Genomic DNA, 27,979 nt, shown 5'->3' on the forward strand with positions numbered 1-27,979 from the left:
GTCAACCATATCAACAGTGAGTCTGTCAGGAAGGACTACTATGAATGTTCCCTTGGTTGAAAGGGGAAAAACAAAAACAAAAAAATGACCCTATGGTGATTGTTTTATTTATAGAATAGAAGGGAGCCTATATTCCTGCAAAAGTACAAACAGAGGAATGTCAGGTTTGTGGATAACCTTGCACATTCTACAAGTTGCAGCATATTTAATTATCATAGAATCAACCGAGAAAATTTAGTCAGTTGTCAAAAATATGTACTGATTAAATTCATGATAACATAAACTTGTTTTCCTGTATTCCTCAGCTATAACAAATATTTGTATCTTCCTTCAAAGACTTTGTTATTTATTTGATATTTGTCTGTTGTGGTATTTATAGCCTTCATGATGAAGGTATGAAGGTTTTGCCTTCTATTTATAGTAATTATGGAAGGAATTTTGTTTTTTGTGCTGACAAGAAAAGTATAATTCAGAGAGACTGAGAGATGCTACAGAGGAAGGAATTCTTGCCTGGGTTGACTGAGCCTTGGCTGTCTTGTTTGTGAAATTTATATAATAATAATAATAATAATAATAATAATAATAATAATAATAATAATAGTAGTAGTAGTAGTAGTAGTAATGATAATAATAATAAGATGATGATGATGGTGGTGATGGTGATGGTGATGGAGATTGAGATGGGAGTGATGGTGCTGATGGTGTAGTCATGGTGATGGGCATGATAGAGGTGATTGTGATGGTGATGATCATGTTGTTGATAGAGATACCACCAATACAAAGGGAGTTACATGTCTGGGCAGTGGCTGTCCTCTGAAGTATCCATCTGGAGTTTCAGGTGATTAGCTGCTGAAAGAACCTATTCTAACACATTTCTATCAGAATGAAGGCATGTTATCTTGAAAACCACAGCACATGGCCGTTTCCAGTGCCTCTGGAAGTCGCTTGACTTTAATCCTCCAGGGAGAGACACATTTCCATGTGTCACTCAAGTAACCTGAGACTCAAGCCACTGCTGCCCACCTTCATCTCCCTCAACCCTCAAGGCTGTGAGCTGTAGTGCATTCTTTGTACAGATGTTCTCACTTTTGTTCCCACTCTCACCTGGGCTTCATGAATTGCACTATCTTACAAGTTTCTCAGTTTTGCTTTGCTCTATCCACGTTTGGTCTGACATTAGGAGTGAAGACGTTAGTAAAATGCTCAACTCCGTGAGTTATTCACTATCACACCTTGAAGCAGTCATGTGTCTCTCACCTCTGCCCTACATTTTGATCTTTTCACCTCCACTCGCTTAAAATTCTGCTGAGGTATGGCTGCTAGAGCAGTGTGCTGAGGAGAGGTGACCTCGTGCAGTCCCAAGGTAACAGGATGGTGAAAGCTTCATGAACAGTTATTAAGAACCAGAAAACATGGCTCTTAAGATACACACTATTAAGTCTCGAGTTTATGAGCAAGGATGTCTTTGGGGGATTGGTTTCCAATTCCTTAAATTATTTATTTTCCATATTCACAGCAGGCAACATGGTACTTGGGGTGCACACAGACAGAAGACCTGTACATGTCATCTCATCATAACCCACATGTACAAAAACAGCTCCTCTCTGCAGGGATGCAGACGTAGTCATAGGCAAACTCACAGATGCTGCCTCATCCACCATTACACTCAGAGACTTTCCTTTCTACCATTCAGGCTGTGTGACTCAGGATTTTACCACCCAAAGTATGCCATGGGTCATTCAAATATAACTGTGAGCAATTCATGCTTTGCATAGTCTGTCTACAGATCAGTTCTGAAAGCGTAAAAACCACAGCAGGAAGCCGTGTCTGAAAGCATGTGCTTTTTCTTCAGCACACAAAAGACAAGATGGACTTTGCTGTTCATGCCCACCCAGGTCCTCAGGTTCCCTCCTGGGAAATGCTTCTCATTCGTTTGTGTTCCCCAGTGGTCTGTGGATCACGGTCCATTTGTGTCCCAGAGTGCTTTTGTTGTGACTCTCAAGACGGAGGCCACTCACATGACTCCCAACAGCATGCTGTGTAATTGTTTTTTTTTTTTTTATTTATCACTAGGAATCATCATTGATGGCTCCCATGTAATATTTATAGACTGCATTTGACTATTGTACACACACACACTGCTGTTCACAGCTATCTGTGGTTTCACTGAGAATAGTCTCTATGTCAGGAAACCTATCTTATCTTCAGTTTTACCTTAGAAAACTACAAAAAGACAGAGACACCATAGTGGTTTCAGTAGAAATAAGCTTGTCACCAATCAAAGGGCGAGAGACACAAACAGATAACTAAAGTAGAAGACAAAAAAGCAGACCAAATGTTGTTTCCACGAAGCAGCAAGACACCAGTGGACATGTAGGATTGGTGCTGAGGATGGAATCAGCCAGAGGAAAACTCCCCTTCCACTTTGAGCCAAGGCCCAATGCTACCCAGAAGCAGAGGTTGCAATAGATCCGATGGCTAGAAAGCCAGAGTTAGTTCCAGAAGCACACACTCACAAAGGGAATGACTTTTACCACACTTCTCTGCATTCAGACTTCCTATGGCTGAAGGCTTTACGGACATACCCTAGGCACAGAAAGACATAATTTTGGCTGTTAAGCAAACCATTTGTACATCCACGGTCATAGACAGTAGCTGCTGAATCTGCAAACATCTAAGAGGCATATCCTTTAGACTGCTTTTAGAGTACCAAATTGTCCTTCATATTTTTTAGCCTCATTGTTTTTACTCTTAAATGTCTGTTCTTTATAGTTTATTTGAAGATAGAACAGGAAGTCACCATAGGAGGAAGAGAGAATTTGTAGCATTTGACACAGCAGATTCAGTGATAATGAGTGTGGATGAAATTGAAAAGCAAAACACATGTTGTTATTATCACTCTAGGAAAGCTACAATTTCTCCAGCTGTTGTTTTTGAGCTCAAGACTGGTTAACCTGGCCCCTTCTGTTGTGTGGGTAACTGGCTGATGATGACAGATATCAACTAAAGAAGCTTTGTGCTTAATGCTGTGGTTCTTGCTTCTGCCTAACTCTTAAAACTCATTTAAATTACCATCATACTTTGCATAAACAAACCTATACTTGCATAGCCTCCAAATAGAGTGTGTATGTCAGTCTGTCTGTAAGTTCTCTGGAGTCTACTGTCCTGGGGCTGCATCCAAGCCTGATACCGCAGCTGCTCTCCTGCCTCTACGCTCAAGAGCTTCTGTCTTTTATTGCCTTAGAAAATGGGAAGTCCTTCCTTTAAATTACTATAAAAATAATTTTTCTACAGTGATAATATAGCATGCCTAACTATTTTCATGTACTCATAAACCTAGTAGTATGAATCTGTTCTGTGTGTGTATATATTCATATTGTATATTTGTGAATGTATATACACATGTACATACATGTGAATATGCTCGTGTGTTTCCACATGTGTGTATGTATGTATAAGTGTACATGTGTAAGGACAAGTATTGCTCATGTACCTGTGTATGAATGAGGGCATGTGTGTACATGTATGTGACGAACAGAGAAGGAGTGGTTTCCTATGATTGTATCTCAGTCTGACTACAAGATGCCCTCTGCACCAGTAACAAGACAGTAGCTCCCAGGCTGGAATCCCAGGTTGCCTCCTGAATGATTATGTGGAAACAAAGAAGTCATGAAGAAAGAGTTGGGGGTATCCAGGTCACATAGCATGATGAGTTTCCCATACCAGCAGTCCCTACTTTCTAGAGCAGTGACAATAAGAGTTGTCAGGAAGCCATACTGATCCTGAGGTGTTTCTCTCACAGCGGTGCCCTGCCCCAGCATCGAAGGCCAGCTGTCAGAGCACGTGCTCTGGAGGCTGGTTTCGGGATCATTGAATGAATATGGAGCTCAAGTTCTCCTCAGCTGTAGTCCTGGCTACTTCTTGCAGGGTCAGAGGCTGTTGCAGTGCCAAGCCAATGGGACCTGGAACACTGAGGAGGACAGACCCAGATGTAAAGGTAAGTGATAACAGGCCCTTCCCCAAACAGGGTGCAGAACTCCAGGACACAGCATCAATGGGACCACCTACAAAGACACCATCATAGTCCTACTGACTGAGGCAGAGCCCTGTGTTAATACGGCAAGCTCAAACCGGCACTACAGGATCAAACATCTAACACTGTGCTCCTTTGTTAATGACAGTATTTTATAAACTTCAGGATATTAGAGTAGTCAAATATGCCACATCTGAGCTTAGAGACAAATAAAAGCACACATTTGAAGAGCTGGCTATTCTTCTGCGTGAAAGCCGTGACAAACTTCTCATTAGGATCTTGGGAAGTAGTGTTTGTGCTGAAGATCCCTGTCCTCCACAATGGCTGTCTTAAAAAGGGAGATGATTATGCTCTCAGGTACATGATGAACAGTTAAATATGAATGAATAAGAACATGAGACAAAGCTGACATTGTGCGGAGCGCCTTCGGATTTATATACCTCTGATATCCAATCTTACCGATTGTTGACAGGAAATTACCAAACATTGAAACATGCAGTTGAACTGCAAGAGATTTGCGCAGTACACAGCTTAGGAAGAATGGAAGAATAAAAAGGAGAAAAACAAAGGAATGTGTGATTAGGTGCTTTGCATAACAACTTCAATCTGACTTCTAATACAGCAAATGCTAATTCGTCACGTAAGACAAGCTCTTCCCAGGAACCTAGAGATAAGTAAGGAAGGACGATGTGGCATGAGATATCCAAGTCCTAAATACCCTGCTTCCCAAGGACACCCTTCCCAAAGCTGCTGTCAGTGTAGCTGTGATGCTTCCTGGTGGCTCTGATGGCTCCTTCCTGTAGGTATCCAATGCCTGGCGAGGAACTCACAGTTAATTTTCTCTGCCATCATCCTGATACATTTTTCCCACACTTATGCATCCCATCCATATCCCCTGACTCCATAAAGCCTCTTCGTGAACCAGAATTAGGCTGTCGAGAAGAGACAAGGATAGCACAGAGGCTCTGACATGACAGACTTTGGCCTTCTAGAGGGGTTCATGGAAGTCTCCTGTAGAGGCAGCAGACTCTCCATACACTCTTATACCCGATTCCAAGGCCACCTAATGTATCCCTCTCAGTCTATGTCAGGACCTTGATAGGCAAGGTCATCTTGATGCCACTGCCTGAACCTGCCTTTCCAGAATACTTCACACCTACAAGTGAGTCTTTGCAAACTTGGGGTCTTACTGATTCTCAAACCAAACCCAGAAGCAGCAAGGTACCTCTTACTAGGACAGAATGTGGAACCAGGTCCTGATGTTCTAGTGCCATGCCTGTGCTAAGGTCCTGGACATCAGTTGTCCTGTCACACATGTCCTTACTCCTTATCTCCATCTGATGTGACAGGAGCCACATATCAACTGTACTCACCTTCCAACCCTATGAATATACACTACACATGCTGGTAATTGCTTACTGCTATGTGTGTATGACATCTGTGCCATGTGCTGCAATGTGTCTCTTTTGCATGCTGCCACAGATGCACAGTGCTTTCCACAGTCAGTAGAGTCTACCTGAGACTATGCTTTGCTTAAGATATACTATTCCTGTCTGATTTGTCAGTCTTGGCAAGGACAGCCCCTTTGCTATGACTTCCTCTTGTGTCTCCCACATCTCTGAAATCCTTGCTGTCTTATAAAGACAGATGTTTACCCAGGCATTTTTCAGGGATCCAAATTGCCCTGGGAAAGTGTTTTCAAGATGGAAATCTGTGTTTGAGAAAGATAAACCAGGGCCCAGGACCGAAGAGTTCACAGAGAACTGTGCCCTTACTCTTATGACTCCACCGGAAGTTTTCTCTTACTTGAAAAGGTGGATACTGCTGTCTTAATCACTTTTCTATTGCTGTGATGAGGTACCATGATCAAAGAAACTTATACAAGAAGTTTAATCAGGCTTAGAGGTCCATGGGTTACTGCCCCAGGACTGTGGAACAAAGGCTGAGAGCTCATATCATAATTGTCAAGTAGGAGACAGAGAGCTAACTGGCAATACCATGTGCTTCTGAAATTTCAAAGCCCACCCTAGTGACAAATCTCCCCCAATTAGGCCACACCTCCTAATCTTTCCCAAATAGTTTTACCAACTGGGTACCACGTGTTTAAATATATGAGCCCATGAAGGCTGTTCTCATTCAAATGAACACAGTTATTTTTTTTTCTATTTATGCATTTTAGAAATTTTTTTTCACTGGAAAAAAGGTTTGCTAACTTTCAGAAACTCGTCTTTGGAAACAGAGATGCATCAGAGCAGACACTCCGGACTTATTGTGGCAGGTTACGGTGCTGTCTAGCATGCCAGGCCTTGTTTGCTGTTGCTCATGTTTTTAAGATGATACCCAGGAGTTGACAATACTCTCCAGGCTCTTGCCACAAGCTCTGGTGGAGAGAGTCCCTGACTTCAGAAACAACTGTTGTCGAGGTTACAGTACTGTTGGTTCTACCTGAAGTGCTGTATCTACGGCTGGGAAAACACTTATTCCAAATGTGGTAGCTCCATGTGACACAGATGGGCCCTTGGGTTCTGTGTCTGACATTACATGGGCCCACAGGTTCTGCATATGACATTGAATAAGCCACAGGTTCTGCTGTGACATTGGATGGACCCACAGGTTCTTCATATGACACTTGGTAAGTCACAGTTTCTGCTGTGACATTGGATGGACCCACTGGTTCTTCATGTGACATTGGGTGGGCCTACAGTTTCTTCGTGTGACATTGGATGGACACAGACTGTCTCTTTTTTTGATATTAGGTGGGCCCTCAGGTTCTACATGTGACATGGGATAGACTGATAGGTGCAGCATATAACATTGGATGAAATCACAGGGTTTGTGTCTTTCCTACCTGGGGCCTTCCAGAGCTGTCTTCATGGTGCTACTGGAGTCCCGTCTGCATATGAGTGTGACCGAGTCAGGACTGGCTATCCGATTACATTCACAGACAGAACATGGGTCCTTGTGATTATGGCTGGTTCTCAATGTACGATCTCAGGTCATGGGATCCACTCTCAGATTCTAACATGTGTCCTTGACCCTCCCCAGCGTCTTGCTTTCCCTCTCTCAGAAGACAGGAACCAAGTGGCCTTTTTAAGGGCTCACTCTTCCAGGATAGCCTCAGCCTGTCAATCTCACCCATGTCACCAAAAGTGAACTGGCTCAGAACCTAAGCTAGCCCTGTCTGAATAAAACACTGTACCTGGGACTACACAGGGGGCTGTGACCAGGGGGAAACTCAATGATTTCCTGAAATTTTTCTTTTCCTATATTGTAAGTTGAAACTGCTAATTATTTGAAACCATTTAAGCAATTTTAATGAAAAACGAGAAGACATAAATGGATATTAATTTATATAAAATGATACCAAGCCCCTTCCATACTAACAAAAAATAGTATACTTTTATACACAATAAGATTTTTTTCAAGCAGAGCAGTAGTTTGCGAGAAGAGCGTCCTGTTGAGTCTCTATGGGACAAGGCTGCATGGGTGTGGCTGGACCCTCCATGCTTGCTCAGAACTTCTTTAATTATGCCATTTTAGTGGAGGTATGAAAACTCAGGTAGTTTGTAGTCTAGGGGCTGAATAGAGGGATGTCTGTGTACTCTGAAAAGATTCCAGGGACTTGCAGAGTCTTGGGCTACATTTTGGAAAAGCTATTTATGATGAACACAGTGTTCAAATGTCCAGGATCTCATTTCAGATGCAGAGCAGGGGAGAGATGTGGGAACAGAAATGAGTACGCTCTGTTAGCTTTTGTCTCCAGTCTCCCTCCCACTTTTGCCTTGTGCCCTCATGAATATTCATGTTATCAGGTATCCTCCACAGTCAGCTTCAGTTCAGTATCTAACCTTACTTCTCTTTATAACAAATTGCAAAATTAAGTCAGACAAAAATCTCCTCTCTCAGAGCAAACAGTAAATAGGTTGCTGAGGAGCAAAGGAGTCCCAGGTCGGACCCTTCCAAAAGTGAAGGAAGAGAAAGAAATTAGGATGTTACATGTTCACTTTCTGGAATCTACAGAAATCAGTCAGCGCATTAGTTTGTATTTCTTGTGAAGCTGCAGTTTATTATAACTTAGATTTCCTTTGTTTCTCATGATCCCTATTTTACCCATATACATCTAGAAAAAACACAAGATCAATACTAGTAATAATATACTTTTCTTTGAAATGGGTGCCTGAAAACCCCAGGAAGTTCAAACACCATTCAATTTCTCAATTAAACATACTTAGAGTGACACTTTTTTTCTAAGCCCACTTTTCTAGCCTGTGACTGTATCCCTATAGAAAAAAACCATTGCTTTCCATATGGTGCTGGGATAGAATCAGCAGCATCTTCAAATGTGTTGTCATGGAAACCATTGGTATAGCACTGGAACTGTAATTTATAAGGTTTAAGTTACCTGTGGCTTATCTCAGAATAGCCAGGCAATGAGATGTGAAGGGAACCTACTATTTTCCATTATGTGTCTGCTCAGGATCCAGGGTGATAAGTTTCCCGGTTTGTGGTCATTTAATCCAGAGGAACAGATCCTTGGCCACCCCCAAGTACATCACAGCTCCCTGAGAACAGCTAAGTTCTCCAGTTTCTTGGGGTTGGGGAGAGATCGGAGTGGGGGTTGACATTATCACTCCAAGTGGTTCTAAGATCTCAGAGTGTCTATAACACAGGAGAAAGAAATCTTCCCACTGTAGTCTTCTCTCTGCAGGAGGCAGACAAAATTCTGACACAATAGGGAATCCAGTATTCTCTTAACTTCATAAAGTATAAATATACTTTATATTTAAGAGAAGAAACATGTTTATTGTGGAAATACATGACTCAAATATTTGCATTTTAAATTTTATGTATCTGCAAAAAGCCAAACTAGACCTTTAAAAATGTATACAGGAAACATCACCCATGTTCTAGACTGTCTCTGTTGCCTAACTACTGATTTCACGTTTCCTGAGAGCAGGTCTTCACCCAACTGAGGTGCAGGATAGCTTCTGTAGTTTCTGATTGCTAGCCAGAGGCATGTGCTGACGGATGACTAAACCCAATGGCAGAGGTCTATCCACAAAAATCAGCATAGGCTTCCTAACCTCTGGCTTGAGGACCACTGCTACTCTATTATTAGAGTGGACATTGTACATCATGGCTTGAACAAGAGAGACTCACCAATAGCTCTAATATCTCCTCACTGATGGCAGCTGATTCTGTCATGAGCACCTCATTTTGGATGAGGCCTTTCAGATTTACACCCAGTTACAGACCAGAGCTGTGGGCCTGTAGGCCTTACATAGTGACTTGTCTGTAGTCCGGCACCACTCCCTCGTATGTTTACAACCATCTCCAGGTGTCCGCTCAGGTCCTGCCTCTTCTCACACACAGCAGAGTATCGTGCTCTTGACTGCTCATGGATGCTGTGAGCTGTGCAGAATCGTGGAGCTGTATTGACTCTAGCAGTAGAAAGCATCAATATTTAAGATTGTTTTTAAGGTCCATTCTTCTGACAGGAATGCTGGCCTCATGGCCGTGTATGAGAAAACATGTGCCTACTGGTTCAAAGTTCATCTTCCTGTGAATACTAGAAGAGGGGAAAACGAAGCTTGCCTAGGAGATGTGGCTTGTCACCCATTGCCATGATAGAAAAGTAACATTCAGAGAACCCTCATAGGGTGTTCTCTGGGTGCCCTCAACTTAGCACCTTTGCTGTGCAAAGGCACCACCTGGGTTCTGAGAGTGCTGTGAATTGTGAGTGGGAACATGTTTTGAGTGCTAGGGGAAAAGCACAGCTAATGAATCCATTTTGGGAGACCAGGAGGGAGGATAGCATGGATAGACTTTCTCCTTGTTTTGTGACAGGGTTATTTTTAGTGCTGATGGTCTCCCCAATTAGGCTCTTCCAAGTTGCTCTGCCACCCTTACTAATGAGCAGCGTTTGCAGCCAAGAGAAACTCTAGGCTTAGAATCCCATTATCCAGCTGCCCAGAAGCTCAGTGGTTGTTCTGTTAGTTGCTTGTGATCTAATGAGCCTCATTAGAGGATAGACTTTAAATAGTCTCCTCACCAGGATGTGTGAGCCAAGACTGAGAGGATAGAATCCCAAGCGCATCTTCTTCCTGCTCTTCTGATAAAGGTCTGCAAAGCTCTCAGCTAGGAAACTGGTCCAGCCTTGTCATTGAACACATCCGTGATAAGCACTGAAGTTTCAACATGAATTGCTAAATATCACAGTTCAAGGTAGGGTTCACACAGTGTTTGGGAAAAGGCTTAGAGAAAAGTTCACAGCAAATTATAAAACCTAAATCCCTCTTGAATCCATTGACATTTGATATGGTACATGCTAGCAAATTATTGAAAGCTCACACTTGCCGCTGTGAAGGTTTAGCTTAGCAGTCTCTCAGACACTAAGAAATGCGGAGCCTTTCTCAGCAAGATTTTGTCTGGAGGTGGACTCCTGATTCCTGGCAAGTGACCCCTACAGATCACATTTAGCAAGCAGGTCTGCCTGTTTACTAAGTGGAAGTCATACCACCGTGTATTCCACTAAACTAAGGAGAGGCTATTTCAACGGTACATTCATATCATTTTTCTTCATCTGATATTATGCTAGACTTTTTTTTTAATCACAGTGACAAATCCCCAAGAAAATGGTTTTGAGCAATCTTATTTTATTTTCTAATTTGAGACAGGGTTTCTCATACATTAGACCAGACTTTATGGCAGTCCCCTAGCCTCAGCCTTCAAAATGGCAGGTGGCATTATGGACAAGAGTCATGTTACCTGGACAAGAAAAGCAATGTTGAAAAGGGACAACTGGGTCATAATTGCAGGGGTCCCCATCGATCAGTGGCTTGTACACTTTTTATTGCCTGTTTCTGGAATGTGCTGTGGCCTTGCTGAATAAAGTTGTTCACCCAAGGTTGCCAGAAAGCTGAAACAGAGGAGTGCCAGGAGTAAGGTGTGTCTTTCAAAGTGAATAAGATGTGTCTTGCAAAGTGTCCCCTCCCTAAGCAGGCTCACTCTTTCTAGTCTCTACAACATCACAATAGTTCATTATGACTTTTAGTCCATCAACGGATTCATTCTAGGATGAGGTCATAGTTCTCATGGTCCACTCACATGTCAATCATTGGATCTACTGGGTTAGGGTCCAAGTCATCAATGCACCAGCCCTCTAGGATCAAGGCGATGGTGGCTTACGTGTGAGATTTCATACAGACTTGTTGTTTGAGTACTTAGTCCCAGCTGGTGAAACTGTTTGGGAATTTGTGTAGCCTTTAGAAAGCATAGCTTTATTAGGGGAAGTAGATCACCAGAGGCATCAAGCCTTGAAGATTCTTGTCTCTTTCTGCTTATTGTTGGTTAGCGATGGGTAAGCAAGATGCCTCATGCTCCTGACACACTCATGAGAGCAGTGTTCACTGCTTTTATCAGCACCATGACTTTCCCACCATGAAACTCCAAGCTAAAATAAATCTCTTTCTGTAGTTGCTTCTGTAGAGTATCGTGTCAACAATGAGAAAAACAGCTAAGATACTGACTGCCTTGTTAATTCAGTGTCTAAAATAGTCTTCAGCATTGACTTTCATAGTCCTCAGTCTTTCTCAGTACCATCTGAGACTGTTAGGAGGCTGGCCGTGCTCACCTGATTGAGCAAAGATCTTCTCTCATGATTGTTTTCTCCTCCCATCTCTTACCCGTTTATTGTGGCTGGGAGCTCTGTCATTTTGCCACTTCCTGGCATGGCCATGTCCTGCACATGTCATTGCTTAGTAGTGATCTGACCATTTCTCTTGGGGAGCTTTTCTCAAACTTCCACTCTTGTTTAAACACTAGTGAGCCTCTGTTGTCCCCTCAGCCTTGAAGATTTTAGAATTTTTCTTCCTATTACAAGATCCAGTGGGTTTTGTCCTCAAGTATTTATGTATCTGAGATGCAAACATGTCGGTGTCATTAATATTTCTACTGTGGGTGACCATTAACTTACCTCCACAAATGGACTAATTTGGAGTCAATAGGACAGAAACTATGTCCTATTGAATCTCAGATGACAAAGACACCCTTAGGTCCTACAAAGAACTGGAAAGAAAATGATCTTAGTGCTGGAGGTAGAGTCAAAGGTGCTAAATTTCAACCCACCATGCTGGGTTTGGGTGGTGGCCCTTGAGAAGACACTTCTCACATCCCTGGCAGGTACATGTGAGTGTCCCCACAAGTGAATCATTCTTAGAGTGAATATAGAAAGGAAAGTAGACAGTCTACTTGCTTAGTAGATAGTCTTGTGGATTACTGTATTACACACTGTGTCCATTTTGAAGAAATGGTTATCAATCTGTGAGAATGAAATAACTATGGGTCACTTCAGGAACCTTGGTGGCTTTGGGATATGCTAGAACATCTGAGATTTTATGTTAAGAGCAATAGAGAAAGAAAAATCCAACTGAGAATACTGACCCATCAAGTCCCAGCAGACTGGACCTCTCTGCCTAGCAGACAGACCTCCCTGCTGTATGCTTTTTAGGAAAACCAATACCCAGGGTTTCTGCTGTATCTCAGACTTGGACTAACACAGTTTTTCTCTTCCAGTCATCTCCTGTGGAAGCCTGTCCTTTCCCCCAAATGGTAACAAGATAGGGACGCTCACTATGTATGGAGCCACCGCCATCTTTACCTGCAATACTGGCTACACACTTGTAGGCTCCCATGTCCGGGAGTGCTTGGCCAATGGTCTCTGGAGCGGATCTGAAACAAGGTGCCTGGGTAAGCTACTCGGAAGTTCCCATGTGGTACAATTCAAATAAACCTTGAGAATGGATCACAGTCTGGGAAGTACAAGGCTTCAGGCTCTTAAGTCTCTGGCAGCCTTTCTGAATCTGGCCATTCCATGTCTAAACTCTCGGAGTGTCTAAAAGTCTAAGAAATAAAAGATGGGCATGTTGTACATCATCTGGCATAGTTATACACATTTTACATTTTCAACAGCTTAAAATTCCATCGGGGGGGGGGGCTGGGGATTTAGCTCAGTGGTAGAGCGCTTACCTAGGAAGCGCAAGGCCCTGGGTTCGGTCCCCAGCTCCGAAAAAAAGAACCAAAAAAAAAAAAAATCCATCAGGGAACTGAGGTGTTGGTCATCAAACCAAGCTGTTTAAAGTTGTATATATCTGTAATACCATGGTTTGTTTTCCTAATGTTGTTCTTTAATAATTTTAGAGTAGAGGATGTGGACATCCTCAATGTGGACGAAGCTTTGACTGTGCAATTCAGATTTGCCAGTATTTCAGAGTTGCTCCAACTGATGTCCTTATGACCATTTCAGTGTCCTACAAATCTTTAGTATTTTATCAGTGACCTACCCATCACCAGTAGCCCCGTTCCTTCCATCCGCCCAGCCTTCTATCGCCCCTCTCCATCACCTTATTGCTTCAGTCCCCACTCCTTCTATTACCCTACTTCTCTCCAGTACCCCATCTCTCTCCTGTATCCTATCACCTAACTCTTAGTATCTCAACTATGTCATCATCTCATCTCCCTCCATTACCCCATCCTCCCAGTACCTACCTCCCTCTATTACCTCATCCTTCCATTTCCCCACCTATGTCTGTCATCCCATCTTTCTCCATCCCTCTAGCCTTCCAGTACCCTACCTTCCTTCATCAACCTTCAGGGTACTATCTCCCTCCACCATCCCATCTTTCTATCATCCCATCTCCCTTTCTCATCTCTCTTCCCCTTTCACCTTAATTCTTCAGTATCCTACCACCTCTACTGCTTCACTTCCCTCCATCATTCCTCCTTTCTAGCATCCCATCTCCTTCCATCACCCCACCTTTCTAGTACCCAGCCCCTCTCTATTACCCTGTTTTCAATGCTCTCCTTATCTTTCTCTAGCATCCTCCTATATTCTAGTACCTGTCTTACCCTTAGTCTTCCAGAAACTTATCTGTGTTTTCTTGAGTGTTCTTAAGGATTGGTGGCCATTGTAAAGCCCTTTTCAGATGGCAGTGAACATAGAGACAATGTCCCCTCTTTCTACTTCAGTGGAATTTAGCACCAAAGGGGGTGGGGTGAGTGATCCAAAACACTCAACTTCTGCTTTGGCCTGGTAGGTAAGTCTATAGGTTAGGTTGCATGGGAAGCTTGGGGAAATTAAATGATTTCCTTTCTTAGGTTCCTTATGCTCCACCAGTCAGAAATAAGTCCCTCCTTATTCTGTTATCCTTCTATCCAAACGTAAGGCTTCAATTCCACAGGTTGAGACACATGACTCTACATTGTCACAATGTGGTCTTGATAGGATGCAATCCATCTTGAAAAAATTTGGACTCACTTCTGAGCCAGGAGAAATTTAAACTGAACATAAGAAGAGCAAAACCTCCAGGGTATGAAGAAGAAAATTTGAGTGGTGAGAAGTTGGATGGGCTTGGGAAAATGCAATGAAATCAGAGGAGCATAGTATTTAACATGGAGATGAACACCCAGGAAAGGGCTGAGATGTGACACAGCCACTGTATCGCTGGCTAAACAATGGGCGGTAAATTTAGTGTAAAGATTTTTCAGCTGAGAAATATAATTTCACAGTGACCATTGAAACTTGACTTTGAGATTCATAATCTGCCTAATATGGTAATGAGCATATCCCTGTGCTGGAGTAACAGATTGCTGGTGGGTAGATCACATAATCTAACCCAACAAGAATGTAGACCCAGGGGAAGCCACAGCCAGCTGTGCAGCCTGTGGAATATGTGGGTGAGTGGATGAGCAGGAGGGAGCAGAGCTGAGCTATTGCCAAGGTAGATAGATGGTGGGATAGTCAGACAGATGGATCAATAAAGGCACATTCTTAAACCTGGCACAGATACTGTATATCTGGCACCATAATTGCTTCAGAGTTCCGGAGCCCACATGCTAACTGGATGCCTCATGAGAGATAATATCTGTGAATGCTGTCTTTAATGGTAACCCAGGTATGGCGGTTTGCAGCTTCATTTTATTGAATTCATATCAGAACATGAAGTAAGCGCATGTTACTCCTGACGTGGAACAGAAAAAGGTTTAGAGAAATGAGGAGCTTGCCCATGGTCACGTTTCACTGGTAATGAAAATAGCCTTGAAATATAGGCTGTGTGGTTACAGACCAGGAGCTCTCAATCAAGTGCTCCTCCACTGAAAAAAAAACTCCTTCCTAAAAGGTGGTGCAAAGGGCAGCTGTACTCTCCCGCCAAGTCTGAGCGACAAGGAGACAGTATCAGAGGGCCTGGGTATGACAGGAAGGGTGTTCTTCCCCTCCTAGGACACCGCATGCCTCAACCCCACAGAGCCAGTGACCTCTCCATATGCATAAATGTTCTTGCTCATCCATGAATCTATTACTTTTCTTCTGTGTTGTGATTTGTTATTTGATATTCAAATCAGTGTTTCATCTGTTTCCTTGCTAGGGCCTTCTCGAGAGCACTCTGGCTTTCTTCCGAGCAGAGTGACCTTGAGAGACCTGCAGATCTACCGCTGCAGTATGGCAGCTGACTCGGTGGTCACTATGGAAAATGACTTTCAGAATCAATCATGCCATTTGGTGAAGATATTTTTTAACTAAAGTATTTTTGTATAATATATTCTAGTCATGGTTTCCCCTCCCTACTTCCCAGTACCTCTCCACCCCCCCCATCCATATCTATACCCTTTTGGTCTCTCTAAGAATAGGAACAGGTATGTAAAGAATTATAATAAAATAAGATAAAACAAAACCAAACACATCAGAAAGGCAAAACACCCAAACAAGGAAAAGAGACAAAGAAAAAGCACAAGAAATACATTTAGACTCTGTGCATATACACAGGAATCCCATAAAATCATAAAACCAGACACCACTATATATACACAAAGGACTCATAGTGGGGAAAAAGACCCCATTAATGCCCTTGAGTTTATTTGGCCATCTACTGCTGGGCATGTGGTCTGTGTTTAAGAGTGGTTTGTTTCCCTAGTGAGACTCCCTTCCAGAAAACTAAGTTTTCATTTGCAAGTGAATACTAACTGGAGATAGCTTCTGGGGTAGGCATGGGGGCATGTTTCTACTTCTCTTTCCAGCTCAAGGACCCCAACTTGTACACACTCAGGCAGGCACTGTGCATGGTGCATAGTCTCTATAAGTTCACATGTGCATCAGTCCTGTAATACATAGAAGGCCTTGATTTCTTGGTATATCAATCTGGACATTTTGGTGAAGATATATTTTTTCCAAAAATAAAGTGTTCATATTTTTAAATTCAGAAAACAATCTGTATAATAACATGGCCTCAAGTCAAAGAGAGATTATCTCTTGATAAGACAAAATAATAACCCTCAATTCTGTGGCTTTGAGAAAAAAGACACTGCAATGAGAAGAACTCAGGAAGTACCCAAAGACAGGAAGAGAGGATCAGTTATTCTACAGGGAGCTGGAGGCAGCAGGCGTGTTTCCCTGGATGTAGTCAGTGACAGAGTGAAAGACAAGATCTTATAAGGGAAATATACCATGGTCTGGAGACAATAAACAGCGCTGAGAAATGGCGGTACTCAATTGCCCATGCCCACGGCTGTTCTTCCATATTTTCCACATAACTCAGTTCTACTGTCAGGATGTTCCACTCTCCCACTCCATTCTTTGTGCATCTGAGTATTCCATACCCAGCATCTTAGGGTTATTATTGCCGTGTTAGAATTCCATGGTCACAAACTATTTAAGGAAGTTTATGGTCCCTCATCACAGTCCATCACGGAGGAGGGTCAGGGCAAGAACGTGAAATCAGGGCTAATGGATAGGGGAACACTGCTTCCTGGCTTATTTATTCTTTGAGCATTAAACAATCTGTTTTCTTATACATCCTGGGATCATCTGACCAGGGATAGCACCACCACCCATAGTGGCCCGATCTCTCCTATAGCAACCACTTACTAAGAAAATATACTCAGGACTTGCCTAGAGGTAAATCTTCTGCATCTCAATTGAGAATCCCTTTTCCCAAGTGATTCCAGCATATGGCAAGTTGGCATGAAATGAGCGTAAGCACACGGCTTCTTGATGTCAGTTCTGTAGAGAGCCTAGAGTAGTCACTGAGGATGGATGTGCCCTTATGGTAATGGATCTGTGTGACCTTAGTTTATGAAGAATGTCTGGGAAACATTTTAGCATTATTTAGCCAACAGAAATATGGGAAATAATAAGTAGATCATTTTCAATATCTGAAATGCCATGGGATGAAAGATGCAACGAGCGTGTTATGGTTGTTTTTCTTGTCTTGGACAGCCGTGGAAAGGTTGGGAGAGATACCATGGAAAGCTATGGTGGGAAGAATAAAGCTAACTAAGTTCTTGTGCTTGGGGTGGGATGAGGGTCTGTGTTGGTGTCAAAAATGTGGTCAGTAACAGTAGACACCATATCCTGGAAAATTAGGTTTCAGACAAAGTGTAAAAGCCATGAGAACAATAGATCAAGTTAGGATGGCAGATCTCTTTAGCATCACAGTGGAGTTTCATTTCAGAAGAGAGCTGCCCACCTATGCTCTGTCCCAAGCGCTTCTGTGGATCCAAACTGTATTCAGTCTCAGCCCCTTGATTCCCAGAATTGTAGAAGATATAATGGTAGATGTTTGGTACAGGTTATGGGTGGGAAGTCTCCTATTATTATGAGGAGTACCCAGAGGAATATTTTGCTTTGCATGGTCCTTCAGTTAGTTAAGTTAGTTAGTTAGTTAGTTAGTTAGTTAGTTAGTTAGTTAGTTAGTTAGACGTACTCTGTCTTGTATCTGGTACTCTAGATGTGTCCACTGATGTTCACAACAAAGAATATTTCCGGTCATTGAATAGAAACGAGTCAGTATTTAAAAGGATGATTATGCACTAACCATCCCTTGTGGAATTTTCTAAATAAAAGCTGTATTTAAGGAGAGGAAGGACAATTTTCTTGGCTCACACTCAAGACTAAAATTCCGTCCCTACTCTGAGTTCTAAAGTTCTGAGTGAGGCTGGTGTTTGTGAGTGTGTGTGTGTGTGTGTGTGTGTGTGTGTGTGTGTGTGTATGTGTGTGTGTGTGTGTGTCCCCTTGCAGATGAATTCACTGTGAAGGCATGCACATATGTGTCATGACACAGGCTCACCTAAACTCCAAGAGCACATTGTGGATGAATGCACTCCTGCACTGTGACTGTGGCCTATAGAATTCTCTAAGTTACTACAGACTTGCTCTGTGTTTCCATCTATGAAGCACAATGCTGTATATCAATCTAGCCTGGATCATTAAGCCACAAGGGCACAGACCCCATATCTCCCCTACCAGGCGCCTCAAACCCATCAGGGAATTTTTATGATCACAGAGTTCTCATAATTATTTTCTTTATTTATCTTCTTTGTAGTAATTTCCCTTAAACCCAACAGTGATCACAAAAGCTAGAAGAAAATGGTATACTTATTATCTAAGGCCCCTGTTGTAAAGGTGTTCATTAATCTCTTGATAACACACTTATGCCATGTAGATTAGCACAGAATGACCCCTCGGGTCTCCCACTGGGTTGCCTCTTCAATCCTTGCTGTCAAGAATGCCTCTGATAAGGAACACTATATAAAAACCTCAACCTTCCAGTACAATGGATTGTTGCTTGAAGTAGATTTGCATTTGTTGAACTATAAAAACTACAAAGACACAAATCCTTTTGTGAACATAATATGGTGACATTCACAAAGGCCAAAGTATCTAGATATTATTGTTCAAAGCTGTAATTTAGATATTTTTAGAGGTTGAGGGGAATAAAATTAGAATATACTCTTCAAATACCTTGTAGATATAGAGAGGTCTATGTAAAATATTTAAGAAAATAGCCAATAAAGGTATTTGATGACATTACAGAAAATGTGATTTTTGTTAGAAGAGAGGAATTTCTTCCCTCCTCCCTAAAGTTGTCTGCTCTGCCATGTTTCTGCCAAGTGTGCATGGCGTCTTAGGGAAGGTGACCAGCTCAGAGTCTTCTAACACAAATCCTCACACTTTGCCCGTGCATTCTTGACCATTGACAGAAGTACATTCTGTGACAGAGTTAGGCCCTTGGTCAATGTTGTCACCAGAGGCACCCAGTGTAGCATAGTTTGTCAAGTTCTTGTCCACCACAGGACTTCCTGTTCTCAGGGGCAGTTGGCTTTGTGTAGCAAAGAAAAGTTGCTCAGCGTCACCCTTGCAAGTTGTACCTAGAAGTAAAACAGACTCAGGCACCAGTGTTCTACAGTGTTCTTTTTAACACAGACATATACACAGATTTTTAAAACATCCATGAATGCTTACTGCTAACACTAGCATTCATGCCTTTCATGCATCTGGTCCACTTGACATTTTATGACTGCTTGTTAATACTTAAGAAGGGTCTTCAAAATGGCTCTGGTATCCACTGTCCAAATAAGCCTGGCTTAGCTCAAAGATGCTCACCACACAGACTGCCTCACATCATGCAGCCTGCCATTCTGCCTCTCCTGAGAGACAGGATATTTTTAATGCTCCTTACTTCCTTGTCAGCACAAAATACTGATAATCACAGGAGTGAATACTAAGGTTGGCCATTTGGTTTGTAGATTTTCTAAAAACGGTTACTATGTAATCCTCACTGAAATGTTGAATATTCACAGTGACAGACACTGGCAGAGTGGAAGGGGCGCTTCGGGCAAGAAGGTCTCAGGGGAGAGAGTAGAGATGTACATGGCAGGGTACTTTATTCTCCCTGTAGAACAGAGGGGTTCACTCTGCACCTCCCTGTAAGATGTTCCCTCCTCCACGAGTGCTGTCCTTCGCCCCAGGTAAGATTCTCTGCAGTACCACAGGTGGGGTTCCATGGAATCAGCACAACGTTGATTAATTTACATTTCCAACTCTTCACACTCCTTTCCAAACCCCAGAGATTTATGTTCACCTGTTCCTACCCTGCGCATCCGTCTGGGGACTTGATACCAGGATCTCTGCCAATAAGAAAATCAAAATTCAAAAAGATAAAGTCCCTTATAAAGTGTGCAGTGTTCGCACATGGCCCTCTTGTGATCTGTAGTTTGTTTTTGTGTGATTTAGGATTACCAGCCTTCCAACATGTCTCCAACATGCAATGCCTGTACTCTGTGAGTCTCTGCATGTCTGTCTGTCCATCTAAAGTCAGTCTCTGGGGGATATACCTCATTCTTTACTTTAATCCCAGCCCAAGAGCTGTCTGAGGTGAGGCATCCCCTGGTATGATTATTTGAATGAGAATGTCTACCATAGACTCAGATTTTTGAATATTTGATCCCCATTTGTTGGCACTGGCTGGGAAAGCTTAGAAGGTGTGGCTTTGTTGGAAGAGATGTGTCACTGGAAGTGGGTTTTGAGAGTTTAAAGACTCTTAGCAATCCCAGCGAACTTTCTTTGCTTCCTGGTTTTTGTTCAAGATGAAAGCTCTTATCTGTTTCCCATGCTGTGTCTGTTGCCTATAGCCACATTTCCCTGACATGACAGACTCAAGTCCCTCCAAAAACATAGTAAGCTTTCTTCTGTAAAGTGTCATGTCATTAACACCTTTGTCATGGGATTACATCCCAATAATATTATAAATAATAATTTCTATACATGGTTATACTAGACCACTCAAAGGTACCATAGAAAACAATACAAGTGAGTAGGCACTGGAGGGATGGAACAGCCATCCATCAAAATGGGGAAGCATCTATCTCCATGTGCAAACACATTTCTGAATAGGGCTCTAGATAACCCTCAGGACCAAGTCTCTCATCAATGTGGTGATGAGACCAACAACCTCTTTCTAGGTGCATTTCATTACTGGTCAAACCCAAGACAATGGTAAGGACTTTTAAAAAAGACTCTCACAAACTAAGGACAAACAAAATATTACATTGCAATGTCATCTTAGATTCAAAAGAGGACTCAGAGTGCATTTAATTTCAAGTTTCACCTGAAGGAGATTTTTTTTTCCTCAATTTTGTTTGACATATTATTGTTGGTATTTTGTGTTAAATGCTGAAAATGAAATTGTTGTGGATATTCTGTACATGTGAATAGAGGTATAAGTGAGCAGTTATTTCAAATCATGGGTCACCTGGTATGATGGTCAATATTAACTGTCAACTGCGTACAAACAAGATTCATCAGGGAAAAGAATCTTGGCCTGGGATTGTCTAGATCAGGTTACCCGTGAGCATGTCTACAAAGGATTGTCTTAATTATGTAAAACAATGTGTGAAGACCCAGCCCACTCTGTACAGGATATGACCCACTGTTTTAAGTTTCTGCTACTCAGAATCCCCTACAATGATGAGTTATGAGCTGGAATTCAGAACTAAAATAAACCTCCTCTCCTTTAAGTTGTTTTTTGTCAGGGTGTTGTGGGTTTTTTTGTTTTTTGTCTTTTTGGTTTTTTGGTTTTTTTTCCCCCAGTGACAGAAATGAAACCAGGAAATCTTGTCTATATTTATTCAAGCTAGGAACGTAAATGACCACATCATCCTATAGATTCTTCCTTCTATTTGGTACAGAGCTGAGGTGCAGAGATTTTGAGGTATATCCTCTGTTTTCTTTAAACAGTTAGACTAGTTCCTCAGAGAGTAGGGTAGCCAAATTGAGTGGGAAATACCCTGGGAAATCTTCCTTGCAGATATAGTACACCTTGCTACTTGCCTCCTAAGGGATACATACATGACTGTGTGACTTAAAGGCATATGCCACATCAAGCTATGTGTGAACTAAAAGCTTGGTAGAGACATGTAGAGTTTAAATGAGTTTTCCCAATCAAGGTTGTCTAATGTATGGGGACCAGAAATGCTCACCTGAGGTTTGGGGACTTTGTTAGATGTGCCCTCTTCAGCAAACCATGACGGTTTCCAATGACTTCATCCCAAAGTGACCCCCAAATCTCCTGGAACAATGGTTCTCAGTCTTCCTAACACTATGACCATTTAATACAGTCCCTCGTGATATGGTGATCCCCAGCCATAAAATTATTTTGTTGCTACTCCATAGCCATGGTTTTGCTACTGTTATGAATCATAATGCAAGTATCTGATAAGCAGAATATCTGATATGTGACTCTCAAAGGGTCCCATCATGTCCCACGGGTTGAGAACCACTGACCTAGAATGACAGCCTAGATATAAGTGGCTTATATCTGAATCTCTGAGGGTCTGACTATAATTTTAGTATGGGTGACTAGAATCTAGGTCTTATATCCATTACCTTAGAGGCAGCTACTACCCTTTGTGAAGTTGTGCTGCGGCTCCTATGGTGCTTTCTCTGGTCTTTGTGGCTGGGGTTGGAGCAGTGCCTCCAATGGGTTTCATGAGATCTTGCTGTGCTGATTATAGTGCCTAGGATGACAATGTCCTTCTATTACACCATCAGTGACGGTTTCAGAGACAGATCTGCCAACCACAGGGACATCTAGCTTTACTTGGAAACCCGCTGATGGCAGTAAGTTTTTGAGTATGGGAAGTAATATGCATAGACAAGAACTAACTAGGTCCAGATGGCCAGGAAACCTTCCAAAGGATGGAGCTGGCAATCTAGTGTGCCCTTCCTGATCTCACCCCATCTTAGCTACTTATCTTCTTGCTGAAACAAAATAGCTTATGAAGAAACTGAAAAGACGAAGGATTCATTTTGGCTCACAGTTTGAAAGTAGAGCCCATTACGGGTGGAAAAGCAGGGAGCTTGAGGCAGCTGATCCCATTGTACCTACAGTCAGGAAACAGAGAAAAATGAACGCTGGTTCTCAGCTCACTTTCTCCTTTTAAGCTGTTCTGGGAACCTAGCCTATAAAATCATACCACCCTCATTTAGGATGGGTCTTCCTCCCTCAGTTAACCTCACAAATGCATCCAGGGATTTGTTGCCATGGTGATTGTAAACCCCATCAAACTGATCATTTCTCATTGTACATCCTATTCCATTTGTGCTGTCCCTCACCTCGGAGATGCCACTTCCTGGTCACAAGCTTGGTGATGGAGACAAGGAGAATGCTGTCCCAAGCAGAAATACCAGTTGCTACTCTAATTGCTTCAAAATGGTATCATGAAGCCCAATGGAGCATGACAATGATTGGGTGATATTTTTCTCAGTTCTGATGGTCTCTGGCTGCTCTGCTGGAGAGATTGCAGCCAGATAAAGCTTTGCCTGCCCATATGCATTTACTTAAACCTCCATGTGGATCCTACACAGGGTTTGCACTTGGGAAACTGCTGCTCTTGTCAATCCCAAACCCAGGTTTCTAGAGTAAGCTACGTTCTCCTTTCTTGTTCTATTGAATTAAAATAGAATCCATTCTATATATTGGGAAGATATAAAAGAAGTTGACTATGTGTAACAAAATGAAAGAGAAAGAGAGAAAAAGAGAGACAGAGAGAGGGGAAGGGGAGGGACATGGGGGGAGAGGAGAGGGAAGGGAAGGAGGAGGGAGAAGGGGATGGGGAAGGGAGAATGGGTCATATCTGGGCAGAGTAAACCTGCCTTTCTACTCTCCCTCACCACAGGGCTGCTCTCTGCTTAGTCCCTCCCCCCATGAGTTCAGCAAGACCTGTAGCCATCCATTCCCTCCCACTGTCTCTTACTGGTGTAGAGTTCATGGGCATACTCTCACATCCTTTGGCTTCTTGGAATAGTAGTAAGGTTGCTTCTCCAGAGATCCTATCACCATCAACATGACTCTGCCCTGAACTTAGTTATGCATCCTACTGATTATGAGACTTCTTTTGTCTAATAGTTTTCACATGACTCAAATGAACATTTTTTAAACTGGACATGTTTTATGATCTCCTCCCCTTTCTCTAGAATTTCATAAATGATTACATAGACCCATTTCCCAGGTTGTGTATCTTCCTCCTCTTCCTCCTCCTCCTCTTCCTCCTCCTCCACTTCCTCCTCCTCCTCTTCCTCTTCCTCCTCTTCCTCCTCTTCCTCTTCCTGCATGTTGCCAGTAAATTAGGAAGCCCACACCTGCCTTTTCATTTTTATTTAAAAATATAGATCGCACACCAGTAAGAGACTAACAATAAGTAATCAGGGAAAATATAAATTGGGTAAATGGTTATAAATAATTTTATATAAGAAATAAGACTTCTTCACAATTGTTGAGAAAATGTATAAGCATGTAGAAAAGAATAATATAGACTAAAAGTACATATGTCTGTGCACAAATTCTCAGTCAGTTATGCATCCATCTCTGTGACTGACTTGAGAGTGGAGATGAGTGATGTAAATACCACAGGCTCATGCTGGTGCATTCCCTGATGAGTTTTCCACTGTTTCTGTGTCTGTCCTCAGCGGGTCATTGTGGCTCTCCAGACCCCATTGTGAATGGCCATATCAGTGGCGATGGCTTCAGCTACAGGGACACAGTGGTCTACCAATGCAACCCTGGGTTTCGACTCGTAGGCACGTCTGTGAGGATTTGCCTGCAGGACCACAAGTGGTCGGGGCAGACCCCCGTTTGCGTCCGTGAGTAGAGTTTGTGAAACTGCTGCCCTGAAGACCACTTTTCCTCATTTTCCAGTGTAGCTTAATCGTTATTCAAACATGTTTTCCCTTCTGAGTCAATGGGAGGAGTGACCTTTCCCTTTCACTGTCCCACAGAGTACAGCCTACCATGCTAGCTTTTCCTTTCCATCAGACTCTAGCCCTCCATACATTTTCTCATCAATTCACAAAATGGTGTTTTGTGACTGATGTCATTTACTCATATATAGGACACTCAGGATGAGAAATAGTGCTGATTAGAGCAGGGTGTAGTCACTCGCTCATTGTCATATATTGTCTGCTTTTGGGGTCTCATGCAGAATAAAGTGCTTCCCAAGCGGCTTCTTCATTTACTCCAAAAAGATCTTTACATGTCGTGCCTGTAAACCTCTTAAAACCCACGGCTTCTAAGGTGAACACTGCAAGTTTATAGAGGTTCCCCCTCCTCAGTGCAAACTTCCTGTCAAGCCACATCCTCATATAGTCTTCCCTCCCTCATAAATTAAGCAGAGGTGCTGAGGTCTCTGAGTAGTAGCCGTGCAGTCTCCCATAGTTCTCCGGAACTATCAAATCAGAGAGGCAGCTGGAAGGAAGCCGATGCTGGGAAGATAAATGAGGAGGAAAATGGCAGTTTGTGGCCATAGCGTGTTCCTCTGAGAGCAGCTGTGACAGGCCCCGCCTGACTCTGTGTGGTTGCTTCATGGACCCTGACAACCAGGTTAGCTCATCATACCTCAGAAGGTCACAGGATAGGGATCACTAGAAGGGAGATCTTTGGCATGCATACAGTTATTTTTCTAATTCTACGCAATTCACATAATGCTGGAATTGTTGAAGTTGAAAACAAATCACTCAGGGTGACTCCAAACAGAAGCTTCAGGGCATCAGCTGGAGTGCACCAAAATGGAAATGCTCAAAATCCTTGATAAACAGAAGATTTTTAACGTGTCTTTGGCTGCTCTGTTGCCAGGTCAGTTGGTTTGAGTAAACTGCAGCTCTAGTCCTGAGATAAGGGAAACAGGCTCTGCTGGTGGAAGTCACTTCCCACAACTATAACACAGGGCTCTGATTCTACATATTATTCTACCTCTCAGTTCTTCTAAACCAGAACAGCACCCTCGATGTCTCTAGGAAACCCATCCATCCATGCCCTTTTCATGTCTGCGAGTGTGTTCTCAGGGGCCCCAGGTGGGGGTGGTGCCTGTTTAATGTGGGCAGTGATGTAGACCTTTTCCCACAGCCATCACATGTGGACACCCTGGAAACCCTGCCCATGGCCTCACCAACGGCAGCGAGTTCAACCTGAATGACCTTGTGAATTTCACCTGCCATACGGGCTACCTGCTGCAGGGTGCCTCCCGAGCCCAATGTCGGAGCAACGGCCAGTGGAGCAGCCCCTTGCCTATCTGCCGAGGTAGGAGAGGTGTGGGAAGGGAGTATTTTGCCCTAAGGTATACACACACACACACACACACACACACACACATACACACAGGCACACTCACACACTCACAAACACACACACTCACAACTCTCATACACTCACACACGCTGAAACACACACTCATACACTCACACACTCACAAACACACACATTCACAACTCTCACACACACACTCACACACTCACAAACACATACACTCACACACATATATTCACATACATTCACACACTCACACACTCACACACATTCACACACACATACATTCACAACTCTCACACACACACTCACACACTCACAAACACATACACTCACACACATATATTCACATACATTCACACACTCACACACTCACACACATTCACACACACACGCTCACACACTCACAAACACACAGACTCACAACTCTCATATACACACACACTCACATACTCACAAACACACACATTCACAACTCTCACACACACACTCACAGACACTCACAGGCACATACGCACACACATGACCTGAACCATTCTGGGTGCTACTTTTTAAAGTCAGTACATGCTCACAAAGTGTTCTGAGGAACACAGGGTTCCAGACTGTTGTCCATCAGCATAGGTCACACTAAGGGAGTGTCCCGTATAGCACAGGCCCTAAAGACTCCTCAGTCAGCCCAGGGTATGCCATGGGGTGCCCTACTGATCACAGGATCCTCTAATTGTCCTTTGTCTCCTTGGTTCTTTCATCTTGAGTTGGCATTGCCATAGCAAGCCCTGGCCTGGGTACGGCTGTTAGTTCCAGGCTTTGCAAACCATATTTTAGACTCATTCGATTGCCTCTGCCTAGGTCATCCCTGCCAGATTAAAGTTTGGTTTACAACTTGATTATAGAAACAGTGTATGGTGGGCCTTCAAAATAATATCCTCCTCAGATATATAAATATTTATTTATTTAGTTCAAGGAAACCAAAGTTTTTAGTCACAAACTCAAGAGTTTTGGAGCTGGTCCATTATGCTGAAGGGGGTTTCATGAACCCCACCTCAGCCTGGGCTTCCCCCATCCCAACATAGGAACCAAATGCATATAAGAATAGGTCTGCTTCAGCTTCCAGAACTTAGCGTGGGTTCCGTGCATGGCTCTTGTCTGAGCTGGAGATATCTGGAGAGGGTGCTCCGTGGCAGCTGTCCCATTCACTGGCATGGTAGGGGAAGTGTGAGGTAATCAGGTCATTTTCTATTCTGCACCTGAGGATGCCTGCTGCTAATTCCTCCCAAGGTGCCCATGGGCCTTTGGGCTAATGGAGGTCATTCAGTGTAACCAGAGCGTGTCCTGTACTGCTGAGACTGCCTTCCCCGCTCCTCCTGAGGCAAAAGGGTTCCCATCAGAGGTGGCCCAACCTACATTTCCATGAGACGTTGATGGAAAGGCTGCCATCTTCAGTTGCACCCGGGGTGTAAAGACAGGAGCATTCCTTTAGGGGCACACATTAATAATGTGCAGGTGGGTGTGGCCAAATAACAAGTGTGTCCCAGATCTCAAACCCTGTACCTGGACAAAAATATTCAAACCAGCGCCATCTCCATTTCATCATTTTTAGAATGTAAAAAATTAATGAGAAGAATGATTTAGAATTTATGTAGAAGAAGCCTATTTTTAGGAAATAGTAGATGGGCCCTATAACATCAAAATGACTGCAGTAGCCGATCTGATGCTGATGGACCTAATAATAAAGCATCAACACAGACCATAGAGGAGCTGCTACTTCATGAGGAGGCCCCAGGTCAAGCTCTTTCTCCATGAGCTGTCTAAATTGATTTAGAATTTACTTTCTTCTGCACTTTGGCCTAGGATTTTATTTGTTTGCTTCCTTCATAACTTATGGCTTTGGTTTTTTTTTTTTTGTTGTTGTTGTTGTTGTTTTGTTTTTTGTTTTTAATTCATTGCATACCCATTGTACAAGATACTCCTTACACAAGGACATGTTTCCACAACTCTACATTGTATGCTTAGCATATTTCCTCAAGCCCCACCC

At 42.9% G+C, this 27,979-nt stretch overlaps 2 protein-coding genes across 2 annotated transcripts in view; both read left to right on the forward strand.

The window, feature by feature from the left end:
• Erich1 (glutamate-rich 1) overlaps positions 1 to 27,979 on the forward strand; it is a gene marked incomplete at its 5' end in the record, with an annotated part of 52,793,804 nt that overhangs the window by 50,975,948 nt on the left and 1,789,877 nt on the right.
• Csmd1 (CUB and Sushi multiple domains 1) overlaps positions 1 to 27,979 on the forward strand; it is a 1,600,021-nt gene that overhangs the window by 1,533,459 nt on the left and 38,583 nt on the right. For both annotated transcript variants that reach the window (XM_087588866.1, NM_001037327.2), the window contains exons 51-54: positions 3,803 to 3,997; positions 12,608 to 12,781; positions 24,333 to 24,506; positions 25,765 to 25,938. In XM_087588866.1, coding sequence (XP_087444992.1) covers positions 3,803 to 3,997; positions 12,608 to 12,781; positions 24,333 to 24,506; positions 25,765 to 25,938 — 717 coding nt within the window. The remainder of the gene's footprint in view (positions 1 to 3,802; positions 3,998 to 12,607; positions 12,782 to 24,332; positions 24,507 to 25,764; positions 25,939 to 27,979) is intronic.

This window comes from Rattus norvegicus, chromosome 16 (genome assembly GCF_021556685.1).
Source record: "Rattus norvegicus strain SHRSP/BbbUtx chromosome 16, alternate assembly SHRSP_T2T, whole genome shotgun sequence".
NCBI lineage: Eukaryota > Metazoa > Chordata > Mammalia > Rodentia > Muridae > Rattus > Rattus norvegicus.